At 44.8% G+C, this 27,901-nt stretch overlaps 3 protein-coding genes across 4 annotated transcripts; 1 reads left to right on the forward strand and 2 right to left on the reverse strand.

The window, feature by feature from the left end:
• Window positions 1-2,354: 2,354 nt before the first annotated feature.
• Window positions 2,355-12,054, reverse strand: CCNL2 (cyclin L2). Of its 2 annotated transcripts, XM_054222206.1 has the most exons (11): window positions 11,662-12,054; window positions 10,679-10,753; window positions 10,298-10,407; window positions 9,895-10,015; window positions 8,578-8,642; window positions 5,615-5,714; window positions 5,424-5,528; window positions 5,052-5,193; window positions 4,153-4,270; window positions 3,965-4,057; window positions 2,355-3,743 (listed from the first exon to the last, which is right to left on the reverse strand). In XM_054222206.1, the coding sequence occupies exons 1-11, from the start codon at window positions 11,983-11,985 to the stop codon at window positions 3,389-3,391; spliced, it is 1,608 nt and encodes a 535-aa protein (XP_054078181.1). In that variant the 5' UTR covers window positions 11,986-12,054; the 3' UTR covers window positions 2,355-3,388. The 2 variants fall into 2 exon arrangements, with proteins under 2 accessions (XP_054078181.1, XP_054078182.1); XM_054222207.1 differs by lacking the exons at window positions 8,578-8,642; window positions 9,895-10,015; window positions 10,298-10,407; window positions 10,679-10,753; window positions 11,662-12,054 and adding an exon at window positions 6,088-6,274.
• A 267-nt stretch (window positions 12,055-12,321) lies between these two features.
• On the reverse strand, window positions 12,322-16,487 carry MRPL20 (mitochondrial ribosomal protein L20). The gene is made up of 4 exons (XM_054222209.1): window positions 16,362-16,487; window positions 14,709-14,819; window positions 14,324-14,401; window positions 12,322-12,744 (listed from the first exon to the last, which is right to left on the reverse strand). The coding sequence occupies exons 1-4, from the start codon at window positions 16,446-16,448 to the stop codon at window positions 12,571-12,573; spliced, it is 450 nt and encodes a 149-aa protein (XP_054078184.1). The 5' UTR covers window positions 16,449-16,487; the 3' UTR covers window positions 12,322-12,570.
• Window positions 14,966-27,583, forward strand: TMEM88B (transmembrane protein 88B). The gene is made up of 3 exons (XM_054222208.1): window positions 14,966-15,724; window positions 20,611-22,175; window positions 26,019-27,583. Exons 2-3 carry the CDS (start codon window positions 21,906-21,908, stop codon window positions 26,286-26,288), a joined length of 540 nt encoding a protein of 179 aa, XP_054078183.1. The 5' UTR covers window positions 14,966-15,724; window positions 20,611-21,905; the 3' UTR covers window positions 26,289-27,583.
• The last annotated feature ends 318 nt before the right edge of the window (window positions 27,584-27,901 follow it).

Consider the following 27,901-nt stretch of genomic DNA (forward strand, 5'->3'; position numbering starts at 1 on the left):
GCCAAGACTGCAGTGTCCCCTGAGTCAGAGGTTTCAGTAAGTGCTGTCCCTTCGAAGCCTCTGGTCAAGGAGGTGCCCTCTCTCCGCGCAGAAGGAATTACAGGTGGACACCAGATACAGAGATCACAGAGGAGTAACCCGAGAGATGGTGGATGGTACCAACCGGAGATGCCTCAACTAACAGAATGCCCAGGATTCCTAACTTCAAGGAAACAGGGATTTAACTCAAGTGTTCCTAAGTTGACCACTGCGAAAAGCTTAAATTGAATCTCAGGAATGACTGCTTCGGAATGCCGAGACGGCTATTTCCAGAGTGAAATACGACAGATGGTAATAGTTCTCAGCACAGTAAATGCTGAAAAGCTACTTGCTTGTAAACGCCCCTCGAGTTACCAAATACATGTGATTAAACTCTTTAATCCTGGACTTCCTGAGCAAAGTAAAACAATACGAGGTTTGCTCGGCCGTCTGGCTGCAGGCCACAGCCCCGGGCAGCGAGAACAGGCACCTCTGTCGGACAGAGGGACATCCCCTGCCAGGCGAGGAACCACAGGGGGACATCCCCTGCCAGGCGAGGAATCGGCCCCGCGTTTCCACAGCTCCATCTCCTGCTCCCTCTCGCTGCTCTAAGCGTTGTCTCCCAAACGCACCTCGCTGCCAAGGCGTTGCGCGCAGCGATGCGAATTGGGCTTTTCGCTGGGAAAGACAGCTTGTTCTCTTCTAGAACAGGGCGTTTTTTTAATCCTGTGATACAGTCCCTTTTGTTTTGGAAGCAAACCACTCCAATGTAAAAATATACACACTTTCTGCCTTGGTTTTTTCCCTCTCCAGATTTTAGCAAGTGTGCTAGGAAAGCAGATTAGTATTTATTCAGCACTGTACACGAGCACGGGAGTTTGTAGAACACAGATGCTGGTTTTTATGCCAAGTGACATTATGTTCGTGTAGAAAAGTGCGCATAGCCTGGGTCTTACCTTTATCCTTGTCCATGCTACTTGCACAGGAGGAAGGTCACGTCTGTAGCCAGCAGAATCGAGACTTAACTACGCTAATTCCTCCCGAAGCCCCTCTGGAGCAGGCTGCAGCTGTGAAACCCGCCTCCCCATATGCTGCTCCCCTCAGGGACCAGACAAAGAGGCAATTCCAGAAGCACGCGGAACAGAGTGAAGTAATTAAACAGGGAAACGCTGGTTACCTTTTAGAACTGGAATTAGGAAACAGAGATTAGAGCTTGACCTGCTCCAAGCAATATCCAGGTAGTAAGAATTAGAAAGCGGTAAAATGGCAACTCTCTCTCGAACACTGTTACTTCGCGTTGCTCACGTTTGAATAGATCAAAGTTACTTTTTGTACCAAGTTATGTCTGAGCTACTTTAATACTCAGACTTCTACTCCATTATTTAGCATACCAAGTATGAAATTAGTTTCCACCTGTGTGCAAAGGTCAAGCTAAATCAGGTATTTCACCGATTCAGGAACAGATTAACTCACATTCCACAGCAGCGCCGCGCTGAAGCTCCAAGGAGCTTTCCTTGTCTCCGCTGCTTATCTCAATTAGTTCTTTTCTCAGCCCAGATGTAATCAGAGATGTAATCAGAACTACGGTGATGAACTACAAACCAACTACTGCTGCTGCAAGGTGACTGGGAAACAAATAATCTTCCTGCTGCACTGGGAAGAGGGGCACCCACTGGAACTACCCAGCAATGGTGCATTTCCAACAGGTAACCCTGGTGCGTAGAGCAGAAATCGCTGTTACGGAACAGAGTGTCAGAGGGAGCTACAGAGGTCAAAAGCGTCACTTAGTTGAAACAAAGATTAGTCAAGTTCACAAACTCATCCACTGGTAATTACACAGAATAATCCCAGGCAAACTCCAGGTCAGGAAATTGGCAGATGAGGTTGGCTAAAGGATGGCTGACTGCAAATCCTTTCAGCCCCTTCGCCTACAGATTAAAAAAAAAAATAAAATAAGAAAACCGCCACGGGATTGGCTTGGATTTAAAAGAAGCATGAGAAGAGTGACTGTCAGAGGCAGCTACAAGACCGACCACAAAAAAACCCTCAGGCAGCTTGTTTCCCCCCGGAGTGGAGAGGGGCAGTTTAGCCAGTGGTTCTAGAAAGATCTACGTGGAGCTTGAAGGGCTGGAGCACCGGCGCCCTGTCTCGCCCAGCACCCGTCTGCTCCGCGGGACGCGCCCAGCAGGACGGCCGCTATACTGATATTCAGGGCACAACAACTTGGGCTGGTCTTAAATCTACTCCAATCTGACAGTCTCTTCCTTCAGCACCAGATTTCTTTCCTTATGAGTAGGCACAGTGGTGTAGCTCATAAGAAACTAGTATCAAGTGACTTTAATAGAAAATCAAATACTTTAATGAAATTAGGGAGCATGAGAGTAACAGCTCAGATATACCACTAGAACTGATACTACTGGGCTGTGGGGGTTTTGCTATTTTTTTTTTTCCTTTTTTTTTTTTTTCCAATGCTCTGTTCTTCAACAAGCATGCAGATTGACAAACTACTACTTCTTCAGAGTGTCAAAGATCCTGAGTAAAGAATTTCAAACCACTTAAAATGAATATATAGGAAATGTCTTAGGAGCTGGTGGCCCGCACACAGCATTGCACAGATAAAAATATACTACTCTCAATACACAGAGCTAAATACTTTCACATTTATCAGAATTTTCTACACAAGTCTTTTGATAGAATTCAAGTTTTGAATTTTCTGTATATATCTTCCACCTGTATTAAAACAAATGCTTATTTACATTGTGGATAAAGTGTAAAGGCTAGTAAGGCCATACTCCCATACTGTACTGTAACACTGCAAAATATATATACACATATATAACCTAATATAGGCAACAGTTCTAAAAAAAAGTCACCTTACATTTGTACAACATAATTGAATCAGTATGAAAAGACAGCTTTGTTAGCACCAAGCCACTCCAATGGTTTTCACGATCTGCCTTGAGCCTTCTAGTTCCACAGGGAAGGACTGCTCAGCACAGTATTCCGGCTACTGAGCCATGGAGGTCCCGCGTGCAGAACTGGAAGTCACAAATAACACTCCACTGCACTACGGTATGCAAATGATTAGAGAGCGGGCATAGGAGCATCCAGAGACAAGTTCTGCAGTCTCACTGGGTGACACTCCAGCGGAACAGTCACCAAGACATTTACCAGATTTTGAGTCTTTCACGTCATCCTGTCCCATTGGGATCTTTCCTTTGGATTCACGATAGTAAGGTACAGAATCGCCAGCAGAATGGACATTACTCAAGCTAAGTGGTTTACAAGCCAGGTTAACCCTATACTGCAAAGACCGAATGGGGAAGAGCTCCACCGCTCCAATTCCAAAGGAAAGACCTTTTTGCTTTATTCATCGCCTATGCCTGCTGTGGCCAGGATGGTCTCGGTCATAGCGATGACTTGCTCGCTCATAGGAGCGCGACCGCTCGTGCCTGTGATTTCTGTAGTAGTGACTCTTCTTCTTGTACTTCCCCGAATGGTCCGAGCGCTCCCTGGATCGGCTTCTGGAACGCGACGAGCTCCTGCTGCGAGACTTCCGTGGTTTGTGTGTTGAGTATTTGTAGTCTTTTGATTTCTTGTAACTTCTCACCTTGGAACCTTTATAGCTAGAACTGTGGTTGAACTGCCTCGGAGGAGAGTCACTGCGGCTCCTAGAACGGCTGTGGGATTTGGAACCGCTCGATGTAGAGTAACTTTCACTTTTCCTATGGAAAGGAACAGGAGAGAAAGCTTATTGTTTTCTTAATATTAAATGGAATTATTCTACATTACTATTTGCACCTAAATGGAGTCACAATACATACTTTAAAGCACATACTGCTATGTTATTTCACGGCTGCTCTTGTTGAGAAACTACCAAAGCTCACTCTGAAATTTTAGTCTGGGAGCTTCTCCCAGCGCACCCTTCTCTGACACGAGTACTTACCGGTGCTTAGGGGATGCGGATCTAGATGGAGATCTTGAGTAACTTTGATCTCTACTTCCACTTCGACTTCTGCTTTCTCTTCCTTTCTGAACACTGCAAGAGACAGTAAACAGTAAGTTATTTTCCTTAAGGTAGTAACGGGAAAAAAACCCAAAACAACACAAACTTCTTCATTATGAAAGCCTTACCCATTTACTGGGCTATTTGAACTCATTCTTTTTGCTCCTTCCGTTTTCCTTTTAGCGTTCTTCATTGCCTGAACAGGTAGCGGTGAAGGTTTATTTCCTTTAACCTCTTTTGGAGACTCTAGAAAAACAAGCCTTTGTTACCTTATTTTGAAAGTATGGCAGTGACTGAAAGAAGGACTGAAGCCTCCTCTTGCCCTCTTGATGTTTCATCATCTTTGTAATAATCAGTACCGTACGCGTGCAGCTTGCATCAACGTGCACACATGCACGTGCACATAACCACCCACAAGAAATAGATCTGAAGAAGTTCACAGAATTTAATCAGAAACATTTCTGCCAAAATGCTGAAGTAACACCAGGGAGTTAACTGCAACAGTAACACGTTGCTTTCTGTGTCAAAGAACAGCAGCTTCCTTTACTTGCCAAAAAAGATACTGAGTAATTAAGGTAAACTGAGGAAGAAGATGGTAAATGTTATCTTCAGGGCAAGACATGGACTAGACTGGAAACCTTAGACCACGCATGCAAGAAAATACTCCCCACCCATCACCCAAAAATACTACTTCTGTCAGAGTTCCTAATCCTACCTAGGCTTTAATATTTCTTTAGCATAACATGCCAATTGCAAGTATTTGTTTGACTTTATTGCCAAAACCACATAAAAGCAAGTCCCTGTACTATATGAATTTAAACCAACCTTAATTTTAGGCTAATTTGATTTTAGCCTTTATCTGTTTCAAGAAATTACAAAGTTACAATGCTATTCAAACTCCGCCATTTGAATATTTGCTTCAAGCCAGCTTAAAACCAAGAAAAGACAAACCACACTGTATTTTCCCTTTTGGGATGCACGTACATGTTTAAGATGAGTGATTAAAAACAAATTTTCCACTACTTACCATTTTTCGGTACTGGGGAAAATCCCGATGTGTTATCCAAACTTGGGGCTCCCTCAGGTACTAAACCTTTAGCTTGTGCTTTTGCCTCTTCGATAGCTAATTTCTTCTTTTCCACTTTACTTTCCAGATCAGATAAATCAACCTGCAAAGACAGGAGCACTGCTTATGACAAAATTTGGTAAGCTAGACTTTCTCCTTACTCACTTATGGGGGGTGGGGAAGGAATTCTAAGGAGACCCAGACACCGTGACTACTATCCCGTTCCACTTAATGTCCAGGCTTCCAGCTAGTTTCAAATGGGATAAAGTTTTCCAACTCATGTTCTAAGCGGCAGCCTTTGATGACAGCTCACGATACGAAAAAGCAGCAAACCTTTTTCCGAGTATAGAGCTGCAAAATTTTTAAGCAGATTTCTTGAATCTCTTCCTCCGTTGCTCCGAAGAGTAAAAACCAGTGTGGACGATTAGGAAGTGGAATCTGAAAGGGAAGGGGAAGTCACGCTCAGTTTTCCGCTTCCATTAAAAGACTTAACGAACACAAAATTAATGGAACTGTATGCTCACCTCCAGTGTCCTGGCTGCAAGGTAAATACATGCACAGGCAATGCTTTCCGGCTGGAATCTGACAAAGACATCTGTTCTCAGGCTATCATTCATGTAATTCCTGAAAGACAGGATATCAGGAAAGTTGCATGGCACTGCAAAGTTGTTTGGCGTTTTTGGGGTTTTTCTTTTGTTTTTAGTTTTACAAGGACTATTTATTTCTGCATTCAGTTACTGCATGCAGTTCTTACTGCATTCAGACTTTACTCCTGTAAATTTAAAGAAAAGTTGAATGATTTTACTAAGAAAAAAAATAAATAAAAATAATTCCCTAAAGGGGAGGGATGTGTGACAGAAATTAAGTTTGCTTGACTGACTTGCTGCTGAAAATTGAGTTGTGAAAAGAGAACCAATTTTAACTTCACTTTTCCTTTTGGACCTCTACCGGCCTGCTCTCATGCAACAGGCAAGTTATTTTCATCAAGACAACATACAGGAAAATCTGAAGTACTCAGTTATAGACTTTTAGGTTCACATGTTTCTCTGCAATAGGGCTGAGCCCAGGTGGTTTGCTGAAAGCTGCAGCTCCTGTAGTAGATTCCCATGAAAATGCAGTCCACTTCAGCACGTGTCAACTTCCACTGGAGATTTAAGGGGTCCCTTTTCCTTCAGAAGCATTATTTTCCATCCAGAACAGAATTCTTTTCGATGCAAAAAGCAGCGATAGAAGAAATCAGGATGTTTGGGAACATCAATTCAGGAGAATACTCAGTATTCAGGCAGATCTCCTCTTTGGCACATGAAATACGGTTTCCAAATTGTCCCATTTCAGTAAGGTTGCTTAAAATGAATATTCACAGAATGAGAAAACTGTAAAATATTGCATATATTCCAGTCAGTACACTTAAGCATTATTCTTCTAAATCTTATATACACAAAGTAACTTCCTCTGAATGTGTCAGCTGATGTGCTTAAAAAGATCTAGATAATTGAGCACATATGTCAAGCAAAGTGAGGAAACGCTAAAACCAGACACAATAGAAAGTCCTCAAAGTAATACGCTTTCTGAAAGCGGTAATTAACCATGTGGGTACCCAGTATACAAGGATTCACTAAGCCCCAAGACATCAAAACCAGAGACCACAGTCCAGGCACTTGTAACCAGTTTACACAGACAACAGAAACTTGAATCCAATCCCATCGCCTTTTTGTCTTTGTCTTACGCTCTTGTTTCCATAAAGAGCAACTGCTACAGCAGAGAAGCAATGCTAAGCATCAGCTCATCTTCCTGGAAGAAAGGAGCTTCAAAACCTACTTTTCTGTCCCACTATGAAGAGAGAACAAACCTTTTGGCAAAAGAAGTGATGAAGAAAAGTGGTACTTCAAACATCTGGAAGTCATACAGCCTTTTTCTAATTTGCCAAATTGAAAACCATGTCTGCTTCCAAGTTTGGCCTCTGCATATTTCTCCTGTGGGCTCAGAATCAGACACATGAGGAAATGAATCCTTGTCACAATATTTTAAGAAAAAGGTAATGTTGTAAAAATGCACATTTCAAAGAACAGTTATACTGGATATCCACGAGTTTTCATGTACTGAAAGCAACAAGCATCAGTACACAGATATGTTATTTTAACATCTGAACCATTTCTCAATTGGGGTAATTTCCTCCCTCCTCCTCCTCACCTACCCCTCCTTCCATAACACGTAGAAGATTGGTAATGAGTAGTCCGTAACTCACATCCGAGTACTTCATGCAATGGTACCGGTAAGTTTCACAATGGTACTGGGAAGTTTCTCCAAGTCCCAAGTATTACCTTTGACTCCAAGCTTCACGCATCTACTCAAATGTTTTTTTTAACTAGTTTACAAATGAAAACTAGATTTCAGTTTTTGTTGTGTTAATTCACCCCTGTAAGACTTGAATCCCACCTTAATTTGCTTTATCATTTAAGAATACATTATTTTAACAGTTATAGAAATAGAACATTAAAAACCTTTCAAAACTTCAACAATCAGGTTATAAGATATACAACAGTCAAAATGCGCAATAAAAATAAAAGTCAAACAGTATAAGCACAAGCAGCAGTTGGCCAGTTACTATACTATCATGTATATACCACCTGTCTAGAGTCAGCCTTCTCTTTGTAGAGCCTGCTTTGGTTTGACTGAAGACGGCAGCTATCCCTGCACCATAGCGCTTGGGCAGCAGAGGAGAAGTCTTAGTCACTTACCCTCAGAGGCTACCCTTTGATTAAAAGAGTACAGAAAAGAAAAGTCAAAACTGGTTCTCTACACACAGGTCACAGTACCAGACAGTTCAGTCAGCAGAAATATGATCTTTGGATTCACTAAAGGTTTTTAAACCACAGTATTGGTAAAAAACCATTATTGTCTTAAAAGCATTATCTATTCGTTAAGTTTAAGACCTAGACTTTTACATAAGCTTCCCATCCCCAGCAAATCTTTACTGTAATGAGAGCAACAAGGCAGAGGACATTTCTTGGCAAACAAAAACATTGAGTTTATCCAGTCTTAGAAGCTGACATCTTGCATTATCCATACAGATAAATAAAATTTAGCTGTGCTGAGTTTTTGATGCACCTGTAATCAAGCTCAAGCCCTGGGAAAAGCCATTTCCCAGCACTGCTAACAGACTTTAACTACACATAATTTTCTCTGAAGAACAAAAAAACCCAAGGAAACGCTATAACCCACTCAACGTTTTCCCTTCAGCTGAAAAGTAAAAGCAGAGAGGAGGGAAGTGAGAAGTCAGGGTGGAAAGCTACCTTACCATTAAAACAGTGCCTCTAACTTAAGAGGCCGATCAACATTTGGGTAGTAGTTTGGGGCACGCCAAGAAACACTGGAGCTGTCTGGTGTGGCCCACAATCATTTCTGAGCAAGTTGCCCAGAGTGCCTCAAGTGACATATTTCTGCTACTGCCCCTGCTGGTCTCTTATAACAAAGAAAATCAACTTACCATGAAGTCTGGACCAGGTGTTGGTTACGTTCACATTCTAATACCTGAAGGTACATAACGATTATCTGGAAGATATGGGTTATTGAGTTATTAACAAGAATCTTGAGAGCCACCTATTTATGTCAGAGGGACATCCACGAGGCATCTGTTATTCTCTTTCAAGCTCTAGAACACTCCACATGAGAGAGTGTTTGCAACATCCCCAGTGTTTATCCACACAGCTTCTGCTCTCCAATGCAAAAGTTTACATGAGTTGACACTCAACCAGATCTGACCTTCCTAGCTCTCCGTCTTCTGAGCTCAGTCATCCTGCTATTCATCTAGATGTCTTGTCTTCAACTGTTTTCAAGCTAGGTATGTTCTCCTATACAATTCACGATTCCTTTTTAGCTGTAACTTGGGAGAAAATATTGCTAGCTGCAATAAGCAGTAACAGAAGCGTAACGGTATTCGCACAGAACATGTTGTGTGTCACTAGTTTCTTCAGTTCTACTTTTTTTTCCTTAGGTTTGAAAGGAAAACAAGGATGCAGATAAAAAAGACTACACTAACAGCACAAATTCATAAACAAGTAAGTACAATTGTCCTCTGGGGTACTGATAACATGAGTGAATTCTGAAAATCAAGTAGGCTTTAATAGACCTTAAGACAGCTGTAGTTTTTAGAGGAAGAAAGAGCAAGATCCCAAGTTCTGCTAGTACAGAAGTAGGAGGTTCTTTTACCACACTTAACTACTTAAGGCATAGCACTAATGGTACTAAAGCACCAAATCAAACATTTGCAGTAGTTACATCCTCCAAGTATCATCCTAGTCTGATACATCATACTCCAATATTGGGAATTGCCTCATTTCTAGTGAAGCCCTTTACACTTGAGTATACTTTTCAGAACACAAGAAACACAGCAACTAGCTCTTATGGGTTTAATGACCTCAGCATGTTTCCACAAGGAGCAATCATGACATGCAGTGTTTCTGGTAACAGGATATCACAACCCTAGGTCTCCAAACTCCTTTCTGCTAAAGAATCTATGTTTAGTTGACATTTTCCAACACCAAAGCTACCTACTTATATAATGTAATAAGAATACTTAGCATCTGCATCCACCTCCAGTCGTCATTCAGCAGTGATACAAGACCAACTAGTCAAAATCTCTTAAATGAGAAAGAAGACATCGGGATCATAAGAAGCTAGCTTCGCTGAATTGACTAGCGTTATCATGTACAAACGATGCCTAACTACATGGAAGCTGTAGTCTACTCAAAGCATTTAGAGCATATGAAACACTGATGATGAAGTTAACTTATACAGTACAAACCTTATGAGGGTGCTTTACGTGAACACAAAATCCCAACTCCTTTAACACTCTTCTTTCTGCCTTAATAATTTGGTTCTTCAAGTTCACATATTCTTGATCCAGTATAAGAGGCACAGGTTTTCTGCAAGAAAATTTCATATTCTGAAGAAGATACTCTTTACCTCAAACAGTACTCATATGCAGGTTAAATTGTGTTGTCTAGAAGTAACAGGCATCACTATTTATAACACCAAAAATATTTACTTAATAGAACAGGTCAACTCACTTTTCTCCTTCATGAGATCTCTTCAGGATGTTCCCCGATTTATGAAACAGGGAAGGAATGATACTATCATCGGCCCGTGAAGTTTAGTAATTAAAATACAACATAAATACTTCAGATTATTTCAAAGTCTGAGCTTACTTTTTTTCCCGTAGATGTCTAAGGCGATGGAACACGTTAATTACATCCCTTATGCGCCTTGGTGCTTCTTCAATTTTGGATGCCAGATGAACACAGGCCATTGACACATGCTGAAATATAAGTATTGCAACATACTGATGTTTTGCTCAAATCAGGAACCGATCGCCTCCAACAGCTTAAGGAGGGATAACAAGAGAAAATGGTGGTAAAACAAGGAAATACTAGAAATTTGACAAAATCAGTACTATGTAGCTTTGTAAAATCACGTTGATCGGTACGTAAAACCAATACTCTGATCAATTCTAAGTTGACAAATTGCCAAGACAGATCAAAGATTAAATAACATTTGTAGCCACATACAGCTTTTAAATATTTTCTTACCTCCATGGAATGCTTCACAAAAGACTTGGTATAAAAAAACCGTTGAAATAGCACCTGTCCTGTAGCCATAGCCACCTAAAAAAGAAGTAACCACAATAGGTATTAACAAAACAACTACCAGTTCCAAAAAGAAGCTACCTAGAATGATTTCAACAGATTTAAGACCCAGAAGACTAGCTCAGCTATATTTAAGTATGGGAATAAGCTTAGTGGTATCTGAAGAAAACTTGCACCCCTACCTCAGTAATGAATTAAGCTGCCTAAGATGTTATGAATACCACAAACACTGTCTGTAAATCAAGTATATATGTTAAATCACAAATTTCTTTTATGAAGCATGAAAACACACTCTCAATTAAATAAAGGGAATAAGAAACACCCCAAGGCTAAAACCCAATAAAACTGAAAGTTGTAACAATACGCCACAAAAACGTTACTCTTTCAGTGTAGATGGAGGGGGGGGGAATCCAATCATATTATGATTTGCATATGGCCGTTAACACAACTTCAGCTGCTCACGCTCGGTAGCTAGAGGATGCCTGGGAAGTTTTACTCTCAGAAATCAACGAGTTCGCCATGAAACAAAACCTTTCCGAGATCACTACAAGTCAAAGGAGTCTAAAAAGTCTTTCTTTCCGCAATCCCCGACCTTAAGCGGAGGATCCCCCCTGTCCCCCCCCGCGTGGAGGCGGCGGAGGAAGGCGGTTACATCATCCGCTTCCTGCTCCCGGCCGGGCGGGGAAGGCCGCAGGCCCCGCGGCCCTCCCGGCCCAAACCCCGGCCACAAGGGGCAGCTCCTGGGCCCTCGCCGCCTCTATAACCGCAGATGGCGGCCTAGCGATCGAGTGCCGGCTCCGGCGGGCCGAAGCCTAGCAAACAAAGCTCTCCCCTCAGAGGGAACGCGCTCCCGAGCCCACACCCGCCCCGCCGCGGCCTTCTTCCCCCCGGCCGCCCCGCCCGGCCAGGCCGCGGCCCAGACCCACCTGCGGCAGACGAAGCAAGATGCCGGCCGCCTGGATGAGCTCGCAGCCGGTGACCCGCAGCTCGGTCTCGGTGTCGGGGTCGAGGCCGCTGCTCATGGAGGGGGTGAAGCGCAGGGTGTGCTCAGGCAGCAGGCAGTTCTCCAGGGTGATCAGCACCCCCGAGTACAGCCGGTCCCCGATCAGCACCGCCCCGGGCCCCGGTACCGGCGCACCGCTCCCCACTGGGGAGCATCCCACCGCCGTAGCGCCGCCAGCTTGAGGCCCAGCCGGGCCGCTGCCTCCCACCGCCACCACAGCCGCCGCGCTGCCCGACCCCGCCGCCATTTTGTGGTGGTGCCGCCGCCTCGCCTGCCTCCGCTCTCCTTCCCCACCGGGCGGCGCCCCGCCCCGCCCTTCTCCTCGCCGCCTATTGGTGGGGCGCGCCGAAGCGGCTCTCGACGATTGGCCCCGGCCGCCGCAAACGTTCTGACGTTTCCCCCCCCCACCCCGGCCTGAAGGGAACGGCGTGACGCACCGGTTGGGAATTTGAACGACGCGGAGGAGGCGGGACTTCCGGCGCGCGCCACCGCCCTCAGGCGCAGTGAGGCGGCCTGGGCCTAGTTCCCCCCCACAGCGGGGCAGCGCCAGAATTCACCACGCAAATGGCTTCTCCAGGAGCAGTTACCAAAAAAAATATCTTTATTAAATCCTTAACAGAAAGCGCCTGCACGCTATGTACGTCATTAACGCTGGGACTTCTACAGGCCTGACTAACCACTGCCTGGCACCTCGACCTCCCCCTGTCCTCCCTCTGGGACCCCCCTGAGAGGATTTTCTTCCGCAGCTACGATCTCAGCAGCAGTCAGCGAGCGAGGTTACTTTGCAATACAAGTTCCTCTTTATAACACGTATCTGCAGACTCTTCTAATATCAATAGTGGTGTACGATACGTGAAAATATCCCCTCCGGTTCTTTTCCATCTCCCAGGGCAGCAAGGAAGCCTTCTTGTCTCCTCCTCTGGGCTAAGGCAGCTAAGGACTTGAATGTTTTCGGCTCGTAAATAGCCAAATCGGCAATCACTTTCCTATTCAGCTCCACCTGGGACTAAATGTGAGAAAATGTGTTGGTTAAGTACTGTAATTTTTAGGAACAACAGTGAAATGCTTAATGATTACTTGAGGTCTTAAGGCAAATTACCTTTTTTCTACAGTGTACAATTTTGGAACTATTAGGGAAGTGTCAGACATGACTGCTCGGCCACGGATGTCTCATTAAGTCACTGTGTAAAATTTGTTTTACTGACTTTTTCAAAGTCTCTCTGGTAGAAACTAAAGACTGAAGAAGGATCTCTTATTTCATGGAAGGCCACATGTTACAGGTTAATCCATGGCATTTGTTTCAGTTCTTCGACATATTCACATTTACTTGTGCTAGAAGCTGCTTGGTATCTTAAAATTTGCCCTGCAGTAGCGGAAGAAAGACTGCAGGATCAAATACTCTTAACGAGGGCAGATATTGCAGTTAACTGCATATTCATAGAGGGAGATATTCTATAAGTGTTTACTTCTTTTGGATCTTTTAACAGAACCCTACAAAAATACATTGCTCTGAGACAAATCAAAGGGACAGGCATCTTGCGGGATAAAAAAGAAAAAAAAAAAAAGAAAAATGAGTTAGCTTTTAGGCAGTGCTTGATTCTTTTGTTTACAGCATGACAAAAGTAACCAGGAGAACAAGTGTATAAATTTCAGAAACTGTGTAACTTTACAAGAAACACGTCAGAAAACCTAGAAAGTTACCGATTTATTTGAAACACAGATAAAATGCTTTGAAATAGGCTATAAATTTATACGTAGTTCCACTTTAAGAAGCAGAAACACTATCTTTTTATTAAGACCACAGCCAAGGGAAACAAGTTTTCATTGCACAGTTCAAGTCTCAGCAAATTAAAACCAATTCCCCAGCATACTTAAGAACAAGGGGCAACGCACCAACTCCCTGCATCGTCCGTGCTCACCAAAACACAAAGCTAGTAGTTAAAAGAGTAGAGATTTCTTAGGGTTGTTTTTGGTAATCCAAGCTTTGTATTTTGAAATTTTTTGAACTAAAGGCAGCTGTTGCTTAATGCCCGCAGTAGCAGTAAGCATAAAAGCATTTTAGAAGCCTCATTCTTAAGTTGCGCGGTGAAAAGTTTTGGGGACAGAACAAGGTGTGAAGCAACGATGTTCACCAAGATAAAAGGGGTTAAGCACATAAGGAAGAGAAACAGGTTTAGGGCAGAACTTAGTTCCTGCAGTGAACCAAGCTCCTTTCCTAAGCAGAGGGCCTTTCATCACGAGGACTCGGAAGCAGGACCGTGTTGGCAGAGGTTCAGCCTGACAGAAGGAGCTTTTCAATCCCTTCACCATGCCCTGTGCCGCTATTGCCTGCTCCAGCCCCAATTTGGAAGTCCCCACCATTATTCTTCAAAGATCGGCAAGTGGAGGCTGCAGCTTCAATTCCTTGCAGTTGCATTCTTAGAGAGTAACCAGCAACCCTTTGATTATGTTTTATCAGACGACATCTACTTGAAAGATTTCAGAGTTCTAACAAATTAATTTGCCTGGCACTTCAGAAAACCTCTCTCAGACATTTTCACCAATTTGTTGTTTCAAAGTCATTACTTTCCGAGCACCATCCTTACCTTAAGCAGATTGCTTATGAAAGCCGGGTATTTCAAACCATGTTCAAGAGAAGCTGCTTCAATCCTCGTGATCCAGAGCTAAAAGTGTAAAGATGAACATCTTGGATGATAAAATACTCCAAAAGTAAACTTTTTGTCATGCAGATCTGCTCACACTTAGTAAATATAACATTTTCAGACCTATAGTCTTCTCAGTGCAACATATATACATATGAACTTCAGAACGTGAGCTTTTTCAGACCACAGAGGGACTGTGCTTACTTTAAAATCATATTTATCAGCCACTGGTTAAACATTTTAAGAGAACCCACCAGTAAGGAAAATTACTATTTCAGTTCTGCTCTTCTCCCATTTTAATGTTTATATGTAACATTTTGCGCTTTACCGCTCTGAGGATTCTCTTCTTCTCTCTTCTGGCCTTTGTAGACTTCACAAAAGCTCTCCGAACACTTCGTACAGCCAGCTTATAGCAGCGGTTCTTCCTTCCACGAAAATGCTGAAACAAAACCACGATGTTCTTGTTCAGTTATCTTTAAGGCTGTTAAACCCATCAATCATATTAATATGTGCTTGTTCAATAACATTACTTCAATAATATTAATGTGTGCTCTTCATACCAAGGATCACAAAATGCATCACAAACATCAGCTAAGCCTTCAGCCTGCATATAATGAAAATATTTTTTCCTTGTTTTCCAGCATGGGAAACCTGAAGCTGAAAAGTTGGAGCAGGGGGAAAAATTTCAGTCCAGCAGGAGGGAGCCAAAGCCAGGCCTCATTTTAGGCTGTGGTTCCAGGGAGAAGGCAACCGGCAAAATCACCTCCAGTGCTTTCAGCCAACCTCTAAACTCATGTATTTATTCTCATTCCTGAGCTGCCCTCTCAGTTTTGTCAGTGTGAATTCGGGGATGGGACAAGAGCCTCTGATATGTCAGAAACATTGCAGCTGCCCAAATAAAAAGCATAAGGACAGAAGTTTACTGGAGCTACCGCTGACATCCAGCTAACGTCAAGTAAGAAGTAGCCAGTGCTGCGCAGTCAGAGAAATAAATTACTGCTCCTGGCACTGTGGGCAGCTTGGGCACTACAAGACATAGATAGTGTCACTTACTTCAGCATTTTCCACCTCAGTACTACACCAAGAAGCACTACCTCCCATGCTTGTCCTCCTGACGCGTTCTGACTTTTATTCACACCCATCCACGTGCTGTGACATGGCATGAAAAACCAGGCGTGTTTATGACCTTGTCCTGCTTTGAGCGCCACAGGAATCATTTATCTTCTAATGCTTGGGAAAACTGCACTTTTAGAAGACTCCAGCATCTGAACTGGGGAAAATATTTATTTTATAGCCACCTCTGGTGTGTGGGTTTCAAGGTCTCGGTGTTTTCGAGCTCAGCAGGTGCGGGGATGAGGAGGGATGAGACCCGGGCACTTGACCCAAGCTGCCAACAGGGTTATTTCAGACCATGAACGTCACATTCCGTAGCAATTAGAAAGTTTGCTGAGGAGTTCTCTCTCTTTATATGATGGCTGTGACCCCGAGAACTCCTTGCCCCGGTGCCGGAGCCCTGAGCCCTTCCCTTCCTCCCGCAGTGTCCCACATGGGCTGTCCCTGCGGGGAGTGCACGGCTTCTGCTGGGGGAATGGGCTGGGTGTGATCCCCGTGTATTTTATAGTGGTATCGGGATCAATACTGGTTCTTTAGTGTTACTAATGTTAATTATCTAGTCTTATTCTATCCAACCCTCGTGTTTCCCTGCCTTTTCCTGATTCCCCTTCCCGTGCGGGGAGCGGTCCTTAGGTGACAAAATAATTGTCTAAACGACAATAAGTTACTGTGGGTTTCTCAAACCGTAACAGGCCAGTATATCGCTCGCTGCCTGCCCTCTCTCTGCTGGGGCAGGGCTGGCGGACACCCCAACGAGGGGCCAGGCCAGGCCAGGCCGCTGTCCCGCTCCCCGGCCCCGGGGCGCCTCCGGGGGAGGAGCGGCCGCTCCCGCTCCGGTGGGCATCGGGGGTACGGCGGGGACACTCACCCGCGCGTACTTGAGCACCTCCTGCACCCTCCAGAAGCGGTCCGTGAGGCGGCTGCGGATCCATCGCTGCGCGCTCAGCAGCACCATCCCCGCGTCCCCCCGCGGCAGCGCGGCGCCTTCCGGGGCGGGGACCGGAGGGGGGCGGACCACGGCCCGCACCTTCCGCCGGCACCGGCGGCCGCGCCGGGGTGCAGCGCTCCCGGGCTGCACCGCAACGGGTTGGGTGGTGCGCGGTGTAACGGAGTGGGTCTGGGGGGCTGCTGCCGAAACTCCCTGAATAAGGATCGCAGAATGGTTTGGGTTGGAAGGGACCTTAAAGCCCACCCAGTGCCACCCCCTGCCCTGGGCAGGGACACCTCCCACCAGCCCAGGCTGCTCCAAGCCCCGTCCAACCTGGCCTTGAACCCCTCCAGGGATGGGGCAGCCACAGCTTCTCTGGGCAACCTGGGCCAGGGGCTCACCAGCCTCACAGCAGAGAATTTCTTCCTCAGATCTCATCTAAATCTCCCCTCTTTCAGTTTAAAACCATTTTCCCTCGTCCTATAATAGTGAAAAACTCTTTTCAGAAATGCTCTCAGCATTCCGTTCTGCAGTAAGAATGTACAGATCTACTGCGTTCAGTTGGGTTTTTTTGTTGCTGTTGATTGAGCTCTTCTCCAGTCGAAGGTAACGGTAGATGCGGTCCATCAGTGACTTGCATGTCAGCTCCTGAGAGCTTCTGAAAGTAAATGCAACTGCAGCACACCAAATGATACTAGGCAAAGAAAGGTGATTGTGATACTCCTATTAAACTGCAGACATATTGATGATCAGTGACCTGTCCCTGCAGCCTAAAACACGGTTACGTGATAACTTGCTATTAGTATGCAAAGGCTCAACCCGCAATTCTTTAGACATGGTGGGTAATCGAGTTTGATCAGTAAAGTGCTTTCAGTGAAAAAATAATCCATATGTCCGTGGAGACATGGGGAGGGAGCAGCTTTGTTGTTTTGCATTGTCATTTGTCCTGCGAGGTGCTGGAGCTGTTTATGAAAGTTCTATGGATGCTGGTCCTCACTTGCAGTCACCGTTCAGTTCCCACCTCTGCACCCCTGGGTTATATCGCTAGCAGTGCTCAAACTAGCAGTGCTGAAGCAGCCTGAAAAGGTTTTGTGTTGTTTTCAGTGACTGGAACAATTCCACACTGGCTAGCACATCTTCCAGTAACCACCTGTGTGTAAGAGATCGTGAGATGTAAAATTTATCATCTGTACCAAACCACAAGATGGTGCTGTCATTATAGACAGTGGGAAAATTAATTCCTAGCAGCAAGGGTCTGTGCTGTCGGAGAAGAGAACTAATGAATTTGTCTGATCATCTTTAATCATTACCAGTTTCAGCATCTCAAAGCAATGATGCTCCTGTTAGAAATTGCTCCATAAATTGCAGCATCATCAAAACATCTTTCCCGCTTACGGGCAGGTACTTGTTAAGGATGTGGAAATTCCACAGAATTAGAATTTTTCTTGCTATCCCTGGGGTTTGTCTGACACAAAGTTCATTCAGTAATTAGAAGAATCATTAGAATGTGTGGGGTTTTTTCCAAAAGAAAATAAATTTAAAGAAGACAGGTTAAAATGCATTTTCATCGTAGCAAAAGAACTTTGGAAAGTTTCACTGGATTTAGCAAAGCTTTTTAGTATTTATGGCACTTCTATGACTATTTAAGCAGCTTTGTTATTTACCACACCACCATGCCCTCACCCACGGTAAAATTAATATTTTATTGTTTCAACAAGTATCAAGCTGTTTCGTTTTCTTTTCCTGCCCCTCCTCCTAAGTGAAGGGTGCATATTAAGTTGGAACAGTCACACAGGTCAGCAGAAAGCCCACGAGATGGGCAGAACTTGTCATGAACATCATAAACAGATCATACTGGGTCTGAAAAAAATAAGAAAGTTACAAAATGCTTAAAAAGAATGTAAGTGGTAAAAAATTCTTCAGATCCACCAGCCTGGCTATTCTAAGCTGTTTTCAGTAGCAGAATTACTGATGGTTTCATTGGGTTTTTCATTTATTTTTGGTTTTAATAGCTCTCTGGTGCCCCAACACAACACAGCTGAAGTGATTTTGGGGGAGAAATTTTAGTCGCCCAGCACTGAGTTTGCAATCTTTCCGTGGTTTGAACCTAACCCTGATTCTACTTCCTATCGTTTTGGTTGTGTGTGTGTGTGTCTTGTCCTTTCTCCACTTAGAAGGCATAAATCGAACTGAAAAAAAAAACATTATGCATTTAAATCAGCAGTTGTTGGACAGGCATAGTAAATACTGAGATTCTTTGGTAGCCTCCATGCCATTTGTCACATTTATTATATCCAACGCCATCTGTTTTCCCGCACAGATTCAGGCTTTTATTAACACTGTGGCTGGCCAGTGCAACAGCTGAAAGCAGGATGGATTCAATAGTTATTTCCCTCTGGATGTCTGGATAGATCTGGGCAGAGATTTCACATTTTGCAGCTTGAGAGAAGGCTGCTACCCTGCATCCTCCCCCGGGAGCCATTCAGCCTGAGAGTGCAGTGAAGGAAATGTGTGGAACAAGATGAAAATGGACTTTTCATACTCTGATGTCTGTTTTAAAGGCTGTTTCTCTCTGTATTTTTTAATATATCTCTCTCACGCATTTATTACTAAAACATTTTCACAGTTCATTCCCCCTCTCCCAGGAAAGTGGCTGTCCAAACAGAGCTGCTCCTGGGGTTTACAGTCTTGTCAAAATCAAAATTGATCTTTCAGCTGAAGTGCTTTTGAAATCAATTTTAAACATTTGGATTAGTTAGTACACCTCTCAAAAATGTTTCATGGCTTGACATTCAGAAATGAAAAAGTAGAGGAACATCTTGATGTTTGGGAGACAGTTGTCTCTTGTTTTTTACAATGCAGAGCTGTGGTAAATGAATTTATAATCAGGTTAAAGAAGTCATTTTCATGTATTTTTCAGTTTAAAAAACAAGGAAAACCATTATTCCCAGAGATGAGAGCATGCAATACACTGCAGTACCCGAGATGATCTTTGGCACTCCAGCTCCGTGGGGTAACCAGAGACTAGAACAATCTTTCAACGGAAGGAAATAGGATTGTCAAGGCAGTATTCCACAGGGAAAATCAGCTTATCCTTGGCTCCTTCAACCCCTTCTATGCCGTTCTGTGCTTCTGGTTTCACTTCTGTCCGGTGAGGCAGGCTCAGGTGGTCCCGGGCTCCCTGTTGTGGCTGGGAAACTGGGGGGCTGGCTGTGGACGGTCCAGTACCAGAAACTCTTGGTGCATGCTGCCCAAAGCAAAGTAATTGCTTTCTGGACTTCACACTTCCCTACCCTGCTCTGTCAAGGGCTGCTGAATTCAATACAGACAGATGTTGACTTTAATCTGTGCTACAAATTAATGTTTTCTCTTATTTACCAGTATATTCCTTCTGGAACAAATCGGGATACAGGCTGCTGGCAGCGCTGTCAGCCTCAAAAGTTTATTTTTAAACTTCTTGCCCTCTCTTGGCACATCAACTTTTTTTTTTTTTTCCTCCACTGAGACAGAACTCAGCAGAAAGAATAAATAATAACAAACGAAACAGATTAATTAAATTCAGTGTCACCTTCAGTGCTAGAGCTAGAGGAAATAAAATTACTCAAGAGAAATTTAGTTTAAGTCATTAGCACCAGAGGACCAGCGCAGCTCTCCTCTGTTTTGGGTGGAGAATGGGTCTCTAGCTCTGATGTTTTCTCCTTCCCCTGTTGCTCTCTGGGGTGAGAGGCTTTTCCCTCCAGCCAGGCACCACCAAACAATGAAACCTATCCAGTCCAACCGAACCCCACCGTAGCCAGGGGAATAGCCACCGGTTACCCGTTTGGGATGAATCCCAGTTGAAACCAATGTTTAAGAAAAGTTACTCTTGTGTCACTTGGTAAATGAACAGGATTCTAGTGGAGATACCGCCTCCCGCTTTTATTTTCTCCTTCCCAAAGCATCATGAAGAAGGTAGAATTTTACATAAATAATAAACCTGCCACCACCGTTGCCACAGTTTGATCTGAAAAGTAAATAAGTAAGGCAGATAAACATACCAGAACACCCAACAACGGCAGGGGCACCCAAAATGTACAATTTTTAACAGAAGCATTTAATGAAGGAAAGCTAGCACTCGTCTGTGATTATTATAAAATCATTTTACATTTAGTATTGTGTGAACCTCGTTTTTCTGATAACCTTTTTCTAGGGCAGAATTATTCTGAGAGAAATAGCATCAAGCGGAACGCGGGACTCCTGGATTCTTTCCCTGACTTGTGCCGGAGATGAGCTGTGCCTTCTGGTAAGACCTGTGCTATCTCAGTTTCCTCTGGAGTTAAGGAAGTTTTCTCCCTCCTGCAGTACTATGATCATGCATATATGAATGTATCTGAAAGGCTACATAAATGCATAGATATCGCTGAAATTCTTCGTTAATATTGATCATGAGGCAGATGAAATAATTGATAAATGCTTTGCCTTCACTACCAGAATTACAGTATGTTCTGCAAACAATAACAGCGATGACTGCAGAGAACAGATTTCTGAGGTATATGATGATTATTATCAATTTCTCTAAGGTTTTTTAATCTAGAGAGAAATGGTAGAAAATGAGTCAGAGGCAGAATAATTAAAACTGCAAAGGGACCATCTTGACCTGGGAGTGTATAGTTTGAGCGTGGCTCTTGGTTGCTGTGTGCTAAATCACTTCAGCAGAGAGAGAGATGTAAAGGATTGGCTAGCGCAGAAAGCAGCTTCAGAATCTACCCTGTAAATAGAGCAGTGTTGCAAAGCCCAGAGCCAGCTCAGAAAGGAAGACGCTGCTTGCATTCGAGTGCCTGTGAGTGCAAGCAGCGGAGAGCAGTGAAATCACACACTGCTCCAAGCTCTGCGAGGTGTGGGCAAGGACTTCTGCAAGGCAGAGAGTGGAGAAACAACTGCTCTTCATTATCTTCACTGGTCGCTTCATTTGGATGAGTCAGGAGGGGGAATATTTACCTGGGTACAGGGTGAAAATGATTTGAAGTCAAGGAACTGCCTGAAAGTGCCTAAGCCTGGTATTCTCAGCAACGAGCAGCGCTAGAAGGTGGAGGAGGATGCTAAAGCTAGGTGTTCTCTGGAACCAAGCAGCCTATCAAAGCTAAGACAGCAACTCTTTGGAACTTCTTGGGATCATAATTCTAGGAAGAACAACAACAAATTCAGAAGTACTATGGATTCAAAAGCAAAATAATTGCCAAACTTCCAGCAGCCACATCTACTTTGAAAGCCAGCTTGGGACGCTGCTGGAAAACATTCTGAAAGGAAACAAACTGTGCTGGCCAGGGCCTGGGAGAGCAGGTGGCCAAAAGAGGGCTTTCCTTCCTTGCGCCATTATGGTCTCTGGTTAAGTGTTCTTGTCCGTGTGTGGAAGAGGCCTCTGCAAGTTACTTCCCAGGTCTATTGCCAAAAGCAAAGAAACCATTTTGAATAACAGTGTGAGTTGATTAGCAGCCTTCTTGAAGAATGTCTGGCCAGGACACTGAGGACTTTGGAGCAGACAACCTCTCAGAGAAGTCTCGGATGATTCCTAGCCTCCCACCATATGACATGAATGACCAGCTCCTTCCCAGGGAACCGCGGAGTGCCTGGTGCTGCTTGGCATGGACCCTGGTGGTAGTCACCATGAACTCCTTGGTCTTTTTCGTTAATTTGCTCCTGATGTTTGTTATCTTCACCGTTGTCCTGCTTCCTACCATTGTGGTGGTTTACTTTGGCTTCCAATGCCACTCTCGGGTAAGTAAGCCTTGCTCCACTTGGCTATTAAGAGCCACCTCTAAGGCAGGGCCATCCATAAGGGGTTTATTTTAGAACAGTGGCTGTAAAGGAAAGGCTAGACTCCCTGAGCTTTGGGTTTGTTTTCCTAAGGGGTGTGTATGCGTATAGATTTTCTCCGGGGCAGGTATAGACTGGGCTGACAAGAGCAGGTTTATGGCGGTTCATGTGGAGCCGCAGGCTCCTGGTTGTAGAAGGGAACGGTCTCTGCTTGGTGACACAGCTGTCAGCGAGGCTGGCATGTGCATTTGTCTGGGGAAGTACAGGCTTTACGGTTTCTGGTCTAATTGTCTTAAAGTAGTTGGTTGGCACCTCTAGGTTGTGTCAGTAGACAGAAAGGCTCTCACGGGAGAGACAGAACACTGACAAGCTGCCTGTGACTGCTCAGCTCCTCGGGGACTGAGACAGCATGGGACCCCTTGGTCCGACCCCGGTGCACTGCATTTTGTACAGTTGTTTAAGTGTAATGTGATCAGGCATAAATCTATAGTATTTCACAACAAGCTTGGATGAGATGCCAATCTTGTGGGCACATCTGAATGCTGTCAGGAATGAGAGACAGACATTTTTACCCCTCTTTTCTTCCAGTATTGTGGGAAATGGAAGCTTGATTGGGCAATGAAGTTGTATTCCCATGAAAATAACAAGTAGCTGTGACAGGTCAGGTGAATACACTCCCTGGCTGACAGAGTTGCTGTTTGCATTTTAATGCCACAATATTTCTCTCTCTTTCTGTGACCTCTGTTACTGAGAGCTGCCAACCCCAACTCTGTAATTCACCCAGGTCCTACATGGGCTCTGATAAGGTTTGTTACTTTCCACTTAAGTAAGCCTTCTGCAGCGTGTCGTATTTCATCTGCCTAATGACTACTGATAGAACTAGTAAAGTCTAACAGAATATATAATCCCCTTATGCCAATCTAACATTCAGATGTGTTCCCAAATGTGCCGTACGGTTTCTTGCACCAACAAACGAGCCTGCTTTGTCAGGAAAGGCTCTGGCTGTGTGCATGTCTCTTCCAGTTGGTTGCTGTCCTCTGGATTTTATTAGTTCATTACTTATAAATTTCGCTTTGGTATATTTCTATAAATATGTTTGGAATCACTTGACTAAGTGTGGATGTGAAAAAGCAGTTCTCCTGTTTTCCTCGCAGGCAGTGACTGTTGGAGCAGCTCAATATGACTTCTCTTGCTGATTATCCTGAGTTAGAAGAGCTCTTTTACTTCCTTCTTCAGGGGAAAAAACACGCCCAGCAGGGACAATGGACTCAAAATATTGGTCTCCCCATTGCACAGAACTGAACTAAAGGGAAGATTATTTAAATCTTCTCAAACTGATGCATTTGCCAGAGAAATATTGAAAGAAGAAAGCTTTTCCCCTTCCTTTTAATGGAACCTGTGCATCCTATTTAATCGCCCAAGTCCTTGGGACCTCTGTCTGAGTGAGCGGATCCTAGCATGGGTGGTAGGAAAGGGTCCAACCAAGCAGCAGGGTCAGCCATTTGCCCAGTTTAACCCAGTAAGGCTCTGCTGACTTTTGTGGAGCTGTGCATGGGCGTAGCTGTGGAGGTCTCACTGCACAGGGACGGAGGAGACACCCTTCCTGCCTAGCTGATGTGTGAAATCACGTTTCCCAGGTGTGTAAACTGTCAGTGGGCTCTGGGAGAGCTGCTGCGGTGTCAGTGCTTTTAGCACCAGTGATATTTACCCTGAGGAGCTGTGAATGCGTGGCAAAGGTGTTCGTTCTGTAGGTGGAATCTTAGTTTGCTTATTTGAGGCCCCTTAAACCCTGGGACACCACAGCACGCGAAGACATACTGTTGGCTTACAGGCATTTATGGCTTTGGGGGATGTGCTGTAACTTTCCAATAAAGCCATTGTATTGTGTTATCCAGCTGATGTCCCAGCAACACGAGCTGTCACCCCACAGCTCCCCATCTCAAAGCTCCCGGACAAAGGGACTGTGTTACTGTTGTTTTCTCGGTACTGATGTATTTGCTGGTCTGAGAAGTTTGGCTTTGATTTTTATTGCCCTGAAATGACGACAACTCATAGTTGCTGTTATTGAAAAGCTTTTCCTGGTCCTGCAAACTAATGAACGGGGAGACATCTGTCATGCTAATTGTTTCATAAGGCAGACACAAGTGCTGGTTGGAGTGAAGCATAATTCGTAGAGAAATCATGTACCTCTGGGCCAGGAAATTCCTGCTGCGTCTCTGACACCTTTTGGAAATGTTTTAGTATGGGATGTAAATGTGTGTGTTGCCCAACGGGGTAAAGTGGGAGGCTCTGGAGAGCCTACAGAGAACAAAAGTGGCTCAGAGGAGGTCCTGATGTACCTGGATAGTCGTGCAACCCTTCTTCATTGTGGGTTCCAACACTTGCCTTTTACAGTCCATAGCTGTTAGGATTTTCGTATACAAAAGGGCATGTGCGTAGAATGACTTTTGTTTTATTGAAGAGTAACACTAGAAATAACCTAATAAACTCTCACTGGGAGAAAGTGCAGTGTGGGCCTTGGTAAAATGCTGGTCTGTCTCCACAAGTGCAATGAGGACTCTGTGAGACATGAGGCTTTTTAGGGTAGATTTAAAATGAGATTGCCTGTAAAGCCCTTAAATAATTTTTTCCTATGATCTGAAACTGGTCCTTGGAAGTCATAAATATGAGCTTCAAATTGAACCCAAAATGGGAAAAAGTATGAGGACTGACTCCTGGAATTACCCCTTCCAGCTTCACTCTGCTCGACCTTCACCTCCGAAAACCTCAAGTCCTCCTGTGCACACCCAGTGCTCTCCAGTCAAAGGCTTCGAGGAGATGCAAAAGGTTTTCGAGTACACTCAAGTAGATCAGAAGTGAAAGCAGCCCTGTTGCTGTTAGCTGTAAGGAGTCTTTCAACACAGACTTTAATAGGCATAGAGAGGGATTGCGGCAGTATGGCTTCACAAGAGCAGTCCTTTTTCTTTGGGCTACTGCTTTTCAATGCCTTCCTAGTAGCCAGAGGCCAATTTCTGCACTGCAGATCCATTAGATGGCTTTTATTCTTTTTTTAAAGTATGATGGGTTGTGTTTCTTGTACTGCTGAAAGAATATGGCAAAAGGAAAGGCAGCTAGGGGATGTGGGGGTTGCCTATAGCATTTGTTAATGCAGGACAACTGAGTGGCTTGACTCAGATCTGCTGCTGCCAGGACGAAGGGAGAGCTTTCAATGCCACTCGGTGAGGACCAGTTAGTGTGCTGGATGCTTTGAGCCACATGGGGCTAAGGGGTTTTCCTGGCAGATCTTGCAGTGGGGAGGTAGAAATGAGTACAGCGTGTACAGAGAAAAGAGAACACAAAGGGGTCTGTTCCAGGGCAGGAGTCTGGAGAGTCTCCAGCCAGCTGGTAGCTATGGAATGACCAACCTCTGTCTGCAGAATCGAACGTCTTGCTGTATTTTATTTATTTTTTTATAATTTCCAGCATGTTGTGCCACCCACACTGATGTAGCAGCAGTCGGCCTTTTTATTTAGTTTCTGCCTGTCAAATGTGAAGCTGTGCTGTTCTGATGACTTAATAAAGACTAGCGTTTCCTACTTCAGCATCAGTGTGCAGTGCTCGCTTATCGCAGTGAGGCTGGAATAATTGAAAGCTTGATTAAAATGAGTTGTTAGTCACATAGTGTGGCCTGAAGGTTGCTGGGCTCAGCTCGGAGAGAGGGAAGAGGGGTGTTTTTCTGTGCAAGCGCTAGAAACTTAAGGGAACTTTGGTCACCACTCCCACCCACCACTAGGTCTGTGACAAACTTCGTCTCTCTTCCCACAGGTGCTGCACTCAGCTGCCCGCTACTGCAGAAGCATCTTGGATGACAACAGTTCTTCCGCCCTCATTATCCTTGGCTTCGTCATCATGTCCCCTCTCATTGTGGTGGCCATGGCTATCTACTGCAGCCTGGCAAGGCGTCTCCACCTCTTCATGTGCTTCCAGCCGTACAGCAGGGCTGTGTACAAGGGCGTGAAGTGGCGCTGGTACGAGGAGGGAGGCCTGTGCAGCTGTGTCAAGGGGTGGAACACTCAAGTCAAGGCCTGGGTGTGAGTTTGCAGCATCAGAGGCCCTGCCCTAGCCAGCACCTGCTTCTCCCTGCCCTGTCCATCCCCACTGTCACCGTTACCTCCCAGAATCACCATCCTGACGCATCTGCTGAGGAAGGCTGTGTAGCACTTAGATGTGAGAGAAACGGAGGTCCATTAATGAGCCAACTCCTACAGCTTTGTCTAAGAGGGTAGGATTCTGCCCACCATGGGTGAAATACAGGAAAAAAAACCAAGTCCTTGACGGTAAAGACAATGTTCAGCCCTGAAAAAAAGAGGGATTCTTCCCAGTGCCTGCAGCATTCAGAACACAGCACTGTTTGCAGTCTTGGCAGCATGTTCTGCCTCAGCTGGGACATAGAGTACGTGTGTACAGGATTGAACAGTGGCGAGAGCGGCTGCTGAATTTGCTACACACCTCGGAGAGGTCTCCTTGGGAAAGGCAGCCTTTGAAGCATCCAGCCAAGGGGAAGCAACTGCGGTTTTCCCATGCGTTGGACTGCCAACGCTCCTAACCTCTTGCGGAGGTGTCTGTGGGTCACTGCCTCTGTGATGTTTGGGTTCTGCCACTTTCCTACGCATCAGATATTTTTCCCCCACTTGGCAATCCCTCTTCCCATGTCTATAGCAGTGCTTATGCTCCTTTCACCATTCCTCAGTCAGGTCACTGGGGTGGCTGTGGAAACAAATGCTGATGGTTGGGTTTCTTCCCTGCCAGCTGCTGATCTGAAATATGCACGCCTGGTAACGGCTGATGGTTATTAACCAGCAAATAGCTCCTTGTCCGATATGCTGTGCTCAGGTTTTGTCTGGGGCTAAACCTGGCTGAGGGTTTGGGTCAGTTTTAGGATTCCTGGCAGGAGGAGCTGAAGACTCATGGTGGCTGCCGAGTACTACAAGTTCTCCCTGATCGGGGCGAAGAGCTTATGCCTGTGAGGAACAGTGTATAATGCCTTGTTTTGAGGGTCACAGATACCTCCCGTGATCCTGCAGGACTCCCACTGGGCCTGAACTGATGCTTAGCAAAGTCAGCTGGATCTCCCTTGTGATTTCAGTGATCTTGGAAGTAATACCCTGGATTCCTCTGTCATATGATGTGCCATAAATTGCAACTGGGAGAAAAGCACAGTGTATGTGAAAGGTATGGCGGGTAGGGAAAAGCATGAGCTTGATGCATGATCCTTTTAAAATCCCTGTGGGTCTCTGTAGTGTCTAGTTAGTGGGGTCTGTGTGCTGCTGATCACTGCAAGCTCTGTACTCCCGCTGCCTGTTGTTCCCCTGCCTCCCAAATATAACTATTTCAAGTGTTATGTATAAATAAAATCATGCCAAATCTCCACTGAGGGAGCGTCTCTCTGCTCTGTCTCAAAACACTGTCTGCATCAGAAACAGCCATGTGGTGCCCATTGTACCACAGGACTTACACTTACGTGTCTGGGGGTGGCATCTGGGTCCCGCCAAGCACCGGAGCAGCCTTGGGAAAAACAGGAGACCTTTATTTGCAGGGTATTTGTAGATGGGCAATTAATTTTTGAGGCAAAGCGCTGTGATTTGGTGGGCGTGCATCCACATGGTTGGGCCAAGAAGGGCAGGGAACTGCTGGAGAGGGGACAGCAA

Source organism: Rissa tridactyla, chromosome 16, assembly GCF_028500815.1.
Source record: "Rissa tridactyla isolate bRisTri1 chromosome 16, bRisTri1.patW.cur.20221130, whole genome shotgun sequence".
Lineage (NCBI taxonomy): Eukaryota > Metazoa > Chordata > Aves > Charadriiformes > Laridae > Rissa > Rissa tridactyla.

What these genes read in the sequence shown, in the direction of transcription:
- CCNL2 (XM_054222206.1), bottom strand. Translation starts at nt 11,985, where the DNA reads ATGGCGGCGGGGTCGGGCAGCGCGGCGGCTGTGGTGGCGGTGGGAGGC. An exon ending in CACCTGGTCCAGACTTCATG is followed by an intron (nt 5,715 to 8,577) that starts GTAAGTTGATTT and finishes CCTGTCTTTCAG; the next exon opens with GAATTACATGAATGATAGCC. An exon ending in TTGCAGCCAGGACACTGGAG is followed by an intron (nt 5,529 to 5,614) that starts GTGAGCATACAG and finishes CTTCCCTTTCAG; the next exon opens with ATTCCACTTCCTAATCGTCC.
- MRPL20 (XM_054222209.1), bottom strand. Translation starts at nt 16,448, where the DNA reads ATGGTGCTGCTGAGCGCGCAGCGATGGATCCGCAGCCGCCTCACGGAC. An exon ending in AGGTGCTCAAGTACGCGCGG is followed by an intron (nt 14,820 to 16,361) that starts GTGAGTGTCCCC and finishes GTTTTGTTTCAG; the next exon opens with CATTTTCGTGGAAGGAAGAA. An exon ending in TCATAAGCAATCTGCTTAAG is followed by an intron (nt 12,745 to 14,323) that starts GTAAGGATGGTG and finishes TCTCACATTTAG; the next exon opens with TCCCAGGTGGAGCTGAATAG.
- TMEM88B (XM_054222208.1), top strand. Translation starts at nt 21,906, where the DNA reads ATGTCTGGCCAGGACACTGAGGACTTTGGAGCAGACAACCTCTCAGAG. An exon ending in GCTTCCAATGCCACTCTCGG is followed by an intron (nt 22,176 to 26,018) that starts GTAAGTAAGCCT and finishes CTCTTCCCACAG; the next exon opens with GTGCTGCACTCAGCTGCCCG.